General features: G+C 40.0%; 2 protein-coding genes across 2 annotated transcripts; both read right to left on the minus strand.

The window, feature by feature from the left end:
- Positions 1-449: 449 nt before the first annotated feature.
- Positions 450-896, minus strand: LOC125221171. The gene has a single exon (XM_048123295.1). It carries the CDS (start codon positions 894-896, stop codon positions 450-452), a length of 447 nt encoding a protein of 148 aa, XP_047979252.1.
- Positions 897-7,339: 6,443 nt separating this feature from the next.
- Positions 7,340-8,871, minus strand: LOC125223539 (uncharacterized acetyltransferase At3g50280-like). Its single transcript, XM_048126731.1, has one exon. It carries the CDS (start codon positions 8,851-8,853, stop codon positions 7,480-7,482), a length of 1,374 nt encoding a protein of 457 aa, XP_047982688.1. The 5' UTR covers positions 8,854-8,871; the 3' UTR covers positions 7,340-7,479.
- Positions 8,872-10,441: the final 1,570 nt, after the last annotated feature.

Raw genomic sequence — 10,441 nt, forward strand, 5'->3', positions numbered from 1 at the left:
AATGCCCGCTCCACATCCTTGCGCGCTGCCTCCTGACGACCCGCAAAATAGATCTTATTTTCGTCTGTTGCGCATTAAATCGTCTTCACAAAGACGGGCCACATAGGGTATATCCCATCCGCCAAATAATAGCCCATATTGTGCTGGTTGCCATTGGCGACGAAACTGACGGCCGAACCAACGCCCATGCATTGGTCGTTGAAAAGGGGCGACGACTAGAGGACGTTGATGTCGTTGTTCGACCATGCTACTCCAAAATAGGCATGTCAAATCCACAGCCGGTAGTCAGCCACCACTTCAAGGATCATCGTGGGATTCTTGCCATTGAAACCGGTAGTGTACACCCCTTTCCAGGCGGCATGGCAGATCTTCCACTCCCAATGCATACAATCTATGCTGCCCAACATCCCCAGAAACCCGTGCTGACTCCCGTGCATATCCATCAGAGACTAGCAATCTTCGGGGGTAGGCTTCCGATGATACCTTTCCCAGAATATCTCCCTAACGCCCTCACAAAAATACTGCAGACATTCACGGACAGTCGTCTTGCCGATGTGGAAGTACTCATCGAACATGTCGGTCGCACATCCGTATGTCAGCTGCCTAATTGCGGCAGTGTACTTCTGTATGGGCGTATGGCCGGGTTTACCAACCGCATCCTCCCTTATCCTGAAATACTCGTATCGACGCTCTAAAGCGCCCAAGATACACAGAAAAAGCGGACGACGCATCGTAAAACGTCTCCGAAACATGTTCTCCCCAAATCGCGGCTCCGGAGCGAAGTAGTCCTCATTCAACCGACAGTGTGCAGTAATGTGGTGCTGGGGTACTATAGCTCGACGATGGATGGGTCGAGGTACCGCCGGCTGCTGCTGCTGCAAGGCCGCTTGTATCATGATTTATCTCCCTGGACGTAGCGGCCCGCACCTGATCTTTAATTCGCTGGCGTACGTCATCAGCACCCGCACCACTACCACCCGCACCACTACCACTACCACTAGCCATTTTGGATATACTAAAAGAAACATAGAGATAGAGAGAGAGAGAAAGAAACTCGTAAAAACAAGTAGTGCGAATGAAATGAAGTTCAACGAGCCATATATAGAGAGTTTTTTTTTTAAATTAAAAACCGGGACGTCTGTCATGGCACCGCAATGGCGGACGTCCCTACGGACGTCCTCGGAAAGCAGCGGAACTCCGATGACCGCAAGCGACGTCCGCGTCCGCCAGTCGCACGCCTAATGGGGGACGTCCCGCGTAGACGTTTGGCACGCTGGTCCGACGTCCGCCAAGACGCCCGCCGCTGCAGATGCTCTAAGAATGAAGGTATTTACTACTGCGGCGTTCCCTGAAAATAATGTTTTTGAAATGGTACGAAATTTAATGTAAAATTAGAAAAGTAAGAGAGAGAGAGAGAGAAGTGTGTTAATAGAAAATGGGTCTTACCTTAATACACAAAAAATTTCCTAAAATATAGATGTTTTTATTTTTAGATGACGGCCAAATAGGAAAAGAATTTCAATTTTTAGGAGATGGAGGGAGTAATAAATACTCACTTCGTTCCACTATTATATATCCTATAAAATGAAAACTTTTGAAATGTGACATACTTGGATTTTATATGGTTTTAGAGGGTGGTTTTGTATGAATTTGAGCATATTTCGTCTATTATTAGGCGTGTTTATATCTACTTCTCTATTATGTTGGTATGTTGACCATTTTGTTAAGAATGTGTAGAAAAAGGTACAAAATATGTGGATGTGCAGCAGCCTTGGTTTGAGACAATATTAACTGGAGATTTTGAAATCCAATCAGCCCCTAATACATACCAATCTCTTCGTCTTCGAAAGAGCTTCGCGTGGGTATCTCGCACGCCTCAATCGGAGTTCGGTAGAAGAAGTTATGGTTGTTATACGAACACTGCGCTGTCCAGAAAATCTCACGCGGCCGAGTGAATTATTACGCTATAATTCCACCCGGCCGGATGGCGTAATTATGCCTGCGAGATTCCAGAGAGTACCAAAGAAGTCCCACCCGGCCGGGTGAATTTCCAGTGGATTAATTCCACCCGGCCGGGTCCGTCATTTTGGCGTTTTTTAGAGCTGAAACGCAATATTTTGAAGAGAAAATAAGAAGGAAGAATTAGGTCAATTCTATTCATTCTCGACAAGCGACAAAACACACGCTCTCTTTTTGTGAAGAACTATTGGAAGAAGATTGAAGATTCAAGCTTCAATTCCTCCGCCAATTGCGATTCGCATCATGATTTCCACTGTTTTTCCTTGTTTCTATTTGTTTTCTACCATGAACATGAGTAGCTAAACATCTTTTATATAGAATTCTTGGTGAAGATGTATTGATTTATAGTTTTAATCCAATTGACTTTGTTTTTATCTTGCTCTTGCAATTGTTTGAATTATTCTTGTGCTTTTTCCTAACAATTGCTTGATCACCAATTGGGAGTGTAGGGTTTCTTAGAATAATCGGGAGATGAAATATTTAACCTTGAAAGAAGAATTATTCACACCTTAATTCAATAAAACTCGGGAGAGTTGAGGTTTTGAGTGAGATCTTTAATCTAATCGAACTATTAGGAGTTAGGTCTAAGAATTAGAAGGGAACTTCAATTATTACACCTAATCTACGGATTTCTCACCTCGGGAGGGGGTTTAATCTATATTTGTGATTGATTTTAACAATTCTGGAGACTTTAAATGGTAAATCGGTTTCAATTGGGTTAGGCTATGAGTTGTGCATCGGATCCTTGAATTCTGCATATTTCTCTATCATTTTTACAACTTGCTTCTTTATTCTCTTGTTTAAGTGTTTATTTTAATCTCTGAATTTATATGTTTTTCGTAGTTGTTAGAAAAAAACCCAAAACTCTTAATCGTCTGGATAGTAGTTGAAATTTGTTCGTGGTACTTAGGTTTACACTTAATTGTCTCTGTGGGATACGATATACTCTTGCTTGCTGTTTGCTACGATAACCCCGTACACTTGCGGGTATTATTTGGGTAAAATAAAGCTGGGTCAAAATGATACGGATTTTAATTACGAAAGTGATAAAAATTAGTGGAAAATAGGCCATACACGTCAATAAAAATAAAGAAATTTTCTAAAATAGAAAGTTTCTATTTTTAGGGAACGAACCAAAATAAAGAAGCTTCTATTTTTAGCAGACGTGGGGAGTACATACAATTTAAATTCCACGGTGATTTTTTTTAGCCTGAATATATAACAATGATATATATAGCCTATATTTATTAATGTTTTTAAGTAATCCCTCCGTCCCACTCAAGATGACCACATTTTTTAGTAGTACGCGATTTTAAGAAGTGTTGTTAAGAGCATCCACATCCATGCTCTTGCCAAGAGCACAGATGTGGGCCCGCACCCACCTTTATTCATTTTTAATTCTTTGCTCTTTCGCAAGAGCACAACACCCACATCCATGCTTTTCCGCAAGAGCATGCTCAAGGGTCCCACTATTCTATTATTCAATTTAAATACTTCAATTACTAAAAATATTTCCACTATATTAAAATGCATTAAAAATACCCAAAATACTATTACAAATTACTAAAAAATTAAAATTACATAATTAAAATCCTAAAAATTAAAAATTACATAATTAAAATCCTAAAAATTGTGGTTGAGAGAGTTGTTTGGTGTAGTGTGATTTTTTGTATTGAAATGGAGGTATTTATAGATGAAAGTGTTAATTTTTGGGATAAAAATAATGAAAGGTAAAATTGGAAAGTGGTCTCTTGATTGGAAAAAAGAAAAAGAAAAAGGTAAAATTGATATCTTGAATGGGACGGAGAGTGTACTAAATTAAGAGTCAATATTTTAACCTTATAATTTTGACGTGCCAGTGGAAAAGCTGATTTTGGCAATTAAGTTCAAACTATTATTAACATAAAAAAATTTATTATATTAATCATTTTGGGACAGAAGCAAAGATGTTTTATTTGCGTGGACCGATTGAAATTTTAACTGGGGTTATAAAAAAATTAAAGATTAATTCAGACTATAACTTTAATTATTGTAAAGTGGACTTTACAAGTCATAAATGCATTGAGTTATTTTTCATTAAATATAGCATGATATTTTAAAGGAGAGATTTTGGAATATGAGTATCAATTTCTTGATTTTTTAAAATTTGGGATTAAATTCATTGATATATTTGAAATTGAGACATGCAAATTTTTCAGAATAAAATTTTTTTATTTTTTTAGATTTTTATCTTCTTTTTTCTTATTATTCCCTTCCTAACATTTATCAATTGACCAAACTATTCATTTCAAATTTGAAATCAAATTCTGAAAAATTTCTATACCAAACTATCAATTTTAAATTTGAAATCAAATTCTGAAAAATCAATAGAAATTTGTAACTTAAAATACAGAGTAATTGTTCCTACAGCACAAGCGTTTACACTTTACATAGAAGATCAAAGTCAATAGTGACTGTAGTTGCTATCTATAAGCAATCATATTATGTGAGCCGTTGAGTGTAGTGTCTTTATCTTCCAAGTTGGGTGATGGCATTACCATTTTGCAGTTTATTAGCCTGCGAATACATGAGAGTGTGTTAAGATTGGGACAGATATGGGTTGTTAAGTGTAGTAATAGGTACTTTAGATGGTGGAAAGTGTAGTAATAGGTACTTTAGATGGTGGAAACTAAGGGTGTCTCCGATGGCGCCCCTCCCACTAGGACCTCCACTAGCCCTTCCCACAAAAACTGTCTGCCACGTCAGCACTAGCCCTTCCCATTCCACTGCCACATCACTAGCCCTTCTCACTGCACTAGGACTTCCCACTAGGACTTCCCGCAATAAAATTAATAAATTCACAATTAAAATTAAAATTTACGTAAATAAAATTTATGGAATTAAAATTTCGACACGAGCCGTATTTATAGAGTTTTTTTTTTTAAAAAAAAATCGGTGGGACTTCCGAGTGGGACGTCCTACCCACGCTACAGTGGCGCCCGTCAGGTAGGACGTCGGGCTGAGGGGCGAGGACATGGGATGGGTACATGGGACGGGCGTGGGCGCCCTTCCCCTTCACTACGGCGGACGTCGGGTAGGACGTCGCCGACGTCCTACCGGGACGTCCGCCATTGGAGACACCCTAACAAACTACTCCATACCTTAGTCGGACGATATTTGCTAAGAAGACAGACGGTATTGCTGACGCGCCTCTGGACATTCCACCATGGACAGCACTCTTGACACGCCTTCATCTCTTCCGGAACACTTTCAGGATGCCTTCGTCCTTGCTCTCATCGATGGACATGACGGTGAATCCCCCACTGATCCACTCCTCTCCTTCGCCTTGATGTCTATTGATTTTTCAGAATTTGGATTTTAATTTGAGGGGGTAGTTTGGTCAGATGATAAATGTTGGAAAAAAAAATAATAAGAAAAAGAGAAGAAAAAAAATTAGTGAATTTAATCTCAAATCTCAAAAAGTCAGCAAATTGAGACTTATATTTCTAAATCTGTCGTTTTGAAGAGTGTAGGACTAGTGGTCCCATGTTGAAGAGATAAGGTGAAACAAAGATAAACTGAAAAAGTGAAGATCAATTGTATTCTATATCCATACTACTATCCGCCCTTCTGAAATTTGATGGCCTAAATTGAAATCTTTGACAAATACAAGTAGAACCATCTTATTTTGAAAACATATACTCCTTCTGTTCTATGTTAATAGAAGTATTTCTTTTTGGCACGGAGTTTAAGAATAATATGTTAAATGACTGATTTAATGTGTTAAATGGTTGGTGAAAAAAGTAAGAGAAATGGAGAGAGAATAAAGTAAAAAGTAGAATTACTTTTTGCCAAAAATAGAAACGACTCAATTAACTTGCAATTTTCCTAAATAGAAAAATATTCTATTAACATGGAACGGAGGGAGTAGTCCATAACCTGAATACAATGGTTATATTTGGAATATGTATTGACACGTATTTAAAGTTCATTCTTTAAAAAAGTAAAAAATAATACTCCTTCCGTCCACCATTAAAAAAGCCATTTCGACTCGACAAGAGTTTTAAGAAATTGTTTTGACTTTGTGAAGAAAAGTAAAGGGAGAAAGTGAGTGGAATGTGGGACTCATTTAAAGTACTCCCTCCGTCCCACAAAGAAAGTCACACTTTGACTCGGCACGGGTTTTAAGAAATGTAATGAAAAGTGAGTTGAAAAGGTTGGTGGGATGTGGGTCCTACTTTTAAAGTATTAGTTGTATAATAAAATGTGAGTAGGAATGAGTTAGTGGAATATGGGGTCCACTACCAAAAATGGTAAAAGTGAAATGGGACAAACTTTGAGGGACAGACGGAAATAGAAAAATGGGACAATCTTTGTGGGACGGAGGGAGTATTAGTTTTATATTCGATTGTGAGTGTAAAAGTTGGTAGGATGTGGGGTCCACATACTAAAATTGGAATAAAGTAAATGGTTCTTTAAATCGTGGACAAACTAAAATGACAAAAGGGTTCTTTAAATCATGGACGGAGGGAGTAATACTAAAGTCTAACGATTTTAAAATATACTCCCTCCGTTCCACAGTAATAGAGACGTTTTTTTCGGCACGTGATTTTAAAAAATTATGTTAAATGTGTTAAGTAAAAAAGAATAAAGTAGTAAATGAAAAAGATAGAGAGATGAAGAGAGAATAAAGTAAGTAAAAAGAAATGTGTTGACTTTTTACTATAAAAGAAAGATAACTTCACTGCTATGCAACGTATCAAAATGGCAAAAATGACTTCACTATTATAAAATTGTGCAATTACACATCTTTGGTGCAGTATCAGCCCCCTTCGCCCCGATTTTAGTATCAGTTGTTCAATGGGCTGGGATCCCCTGCTGTGCAAAATGCCACAGCAGGGGATGTTGTGGTGATCTGCACCACAAATTAGTTTCACATACTTTATTACTATCTTAATCCCCCAAATTTTGACACAGTTTACCATTTCGGTCCGTCCCTGAAAGTTTGACACACTTCATTTTTTACCATTTTTGGTAGTGGACCCCATATTTCACTAACTCATTCCTACTCATATTTTATTATAAAATTAAACTTTAAAAGTAGGACCCACATCCCACCAACTTTTTCAACACACTTTCTATTACATTTCTTAAAACCCGTGTCGGGTCAAACCGTGTCAAAATTTGGATGATGGATGTAATATTATTTTTCATTTCAAATATCAATGGTTTGGATCACCACAGCATTCCCTGCTGTGGCATTTTGCACAACAGGGGATCCCCATCCGTTGTTCAATATCAGCAAACAATCTAGTCACGGAATAAAATTGGCTTATGAATCTAAATGTCAATAATTACACTAAGGCCAAAAATATAGTATCACAAATTTGTCAATCACACCCTCATTGTTTTTCTTCTCTTTTTTCTAAACATACTAAATGATTAAGTAGCTGTAACATTAAAATACTAGTAATATGTTTACTAATAAGCAGATACATATTGCATGAATTCCGGGTCGGATAGCAAGGCCGCCATGGTGTCCGGAGCCAAAACCACCTCCAAATCCACACCTCCGTTGCCCTCTCGGCCCGGAAAGGCCGAGATCTTCCCATCGAATTTATTGGCGCGGCCGCTGCGGATGGCAACTGGCCGGCCCCATCCGAAATCATTATCGTACATGGGGAACCGGGGCGAGCTGCCCATCGTGATCATCGCCCCGTCAAAATTCCCCAACGGGAAGCACCGCGGGTCCCGCTCCCACCTCTCGACATATTTTCTCACCACGTCGCCGTCGTGCGCCACCACATTCCGGTTCAGCTGCTCCGCACACCAGCTAAGGCCTCGCCCCAGCACCTCCCCCGCCGACGCCTGCGTCGGAATGCTCTGGATCGCGTTCCCAAAGTAGAGCGGCGCCAGCCTCGGCTCCACCCGGTGGCGGCAGTTCACCGCCATCCGAAACGTCGTCGTTTTTCCCTCCGGCAGCTTCCTGGCGCGGGTGACCCCGCGCCAGAGCAGCGCGCACAGCGATTGGAATGACGAAATCTCCACCGATTTCGCCGCCGTTTTCAACGTGTCGTTCCTCTGCTTCCCCATCAGCTCGGCGACGTCGATTCCGTCTTCAAATTTCCCATTGTTGACGACGGATTTAAGCTTCTGAATCGATTTCCTGCTGAATCTGAAAATCCGCTCCCTCACCGGCGCGTCGCTGGAGAAGGTGACCTCCGGCCCGCCCTCCGGCGGCCTCAGCACCGCCGGAGACATAAAAATCGAGCCGCGGCTGAAATCCGGCGCCCTAGAAATCCGCCTCACACCGCGGCTGAGCTCCGCGAAGGTGTTGAAGAAATTCCAGAACGAGGTCCCATCCGTGACGGCGTGATTCACGGCGCACGCGATGAAAACGCCGTCAGCTAACTCCGTGAGCCGAACCGCCAGAATCGGGCGGGAATGGCCGCGGTAGCTGACGGTGAGATCGCAGGGGAAAAAGCGCTTGAATTCGGGCGACACGTCGTCGGAGTAGCGTAGCAAATCCCGCACGTGTATGTCGGCAGCATACACGTGCGAGAAATCGGCGCCCGCGTCGTTGCAAGCAATGTAGACATGGCCGTGGGAATCGGTGGTGAGGCGGCCGGCGAGTGGGGGGAAGTGGGAGAGCGCGTGGGAGAGGGCGCGCGTCAATTGGGAGGCGAGGAGGGAGGAAGGGATGGGGGGGCGCGTGAATAAGCAGCCTTTTTGGATGTAGTGGCAGGAGAGCATGGGGAGGTCGGAAACGGAGAGCTTGAGATCGGGGAGAGTGGATTTGCGGTGGGGGAAGACGGTGCATTGGGAGACTAATGGAAGAGGAGACTGCGAAACCATGTTTGCTTTGCTGTGCTTCTTCTTCTTCTGCAGTATATATAGCGCCTGGGGTTCATGCATTTGCTGTTGGCTGATGCTTTTTATTTTTAGATTTTGGTTGTTGACTCTTTATTTTTTTGATGAATGCCTACTCAAAAGATATTATTGGTGTGGCACGTGTTCAATTATGGCGTCAATACTATTTCGAGAATTCTGACTTCTACTTAATTTCTTTATGTCGTGCTCCTAAACGTAGTAGTAATATTTTTTTTTGCAAAATTGAGACACAATTACAAAATTATACTACTCCCCTACTAACATTTTCAAAAGCATTGAGGGGCCTTAGTAAATACTGTATTATTTCATTTATCTTATAAAATTAGAAACTTTTTCATTTTGTAGGTTTATAGAAATAGTCTAACTTCTAATTTTTATATAAAAAATTTCTCTAGTGAGATGAATATATTCTTTACTAACTATAATACTCCATGAAACTCCTACTTTATTAATTATGTATTAAAATCCTAAAGTATCTATTTGTATAGAACATAAAAATTTCTATACTAACATGTTAAATATCAGTTGGATAAATATATATTAGTAGTACTAGTTATTTTATGGGAAGTAGGATTAAAAATAGATATGGTGGAGGAGGCATGATAATCTGATGAGATTACGATGGATACTCTTGAGATTCAGTTGCAAATCTCACACAATGGTAAGCGAGCTTAAGATTTTCCTTGAATGGTGCAATATCCACTAAGGATATTTTTTGACTAACAAAAGATATTCAAGTCTAATTCTTTTGGGATCCGAACCAATAGATTATTATACCTTATGATGTTTAATATTTCGGTTCTATAGTTGAGGTATTTATTTTTGTGTATGAAATTTAATAAATTAATCTGTTAAAGGTTAAGTGGAGAGAGTAAAATAATAATGAACAAAAAAGAGAGAAGCATGAGAGAGGATAATATTTTTGCCAAAAAGAAATGACTCAACTACTTTGTGACAAAGTAAAAAAAATACGATTCAACAACATTGGGACAAATAGAGGATAACTTTTAACAAAATATTCAATCTAATTTACGAACCGACATCAAATTCGAACATTTCTGTCGCATCAATTTCTCACTCAGTTACTTTAGAGTGTCCACAATAGGCCCGCCGCAGCGGTCTATTGCTTGACAAGGGGCGCGAGGGAGAACCGCGTATGCGGCGTGGACGGGGCGGTGGCTTCGGCGGTTCCGCAGCGGCCTATTGTGAGCCGTCGGTGGTCTTCTTCCGTTTTTTTTTTCTTAATTTATTTTGTGATGATGTGGCGAAAGGATTTTTTATGCCTGTGGACTGTTTCGGACTATTATGGACACTCTTATGTTCAACGAACAAGCTAGAGTCTGCTAGATTATGTACTCGAGATGCCCTATATTGAATGTCAATTTTAATGTCAAAATTCGAACTTCAAACTCCACTAAAAAACAATCTTCAATAATAACTCATATGTTAACCGGATCTAAATGTAATGTAACGTTGGAATGTTTTGGCAATAATTGGATTTGCTTATTAACCATGAACAAACTAGGTAGTAAATGATAAAATAGTAATACTA

Source organism: Salvia hispanica, chromosome 4, assembly GCF_023119035.1.
Source record: "Salvia hispanica cultivar TCC Black 2014 chromosome 4, UniMelb_Shisp_WGS_1.0, whole genome shotgun sequence".
NCBI lineage: Eukaryota > Viridiplantae > Streptophyta > Magnoliopsida > Lamiales > Lamiaceae > Salvia > Salvia hispanica.

Excerpts from the sequence above, each read along its gene's own strand:
- LOC125221171 (XM_048123295.1), bottom strand. The coding sequence starts at position 896 with ATGATACAAGCGGCCTTGCAGCAGCAGCAGCCGGCGGTACCTCGACCC.
- LOC125223539 (XM_048126731.1), bottom strand. The coding sequence starts at position 8,853 with ATGGTTTCGCAGTCTCCTCTTCCATTAGTCTCCCAATGCACCGTCTTC.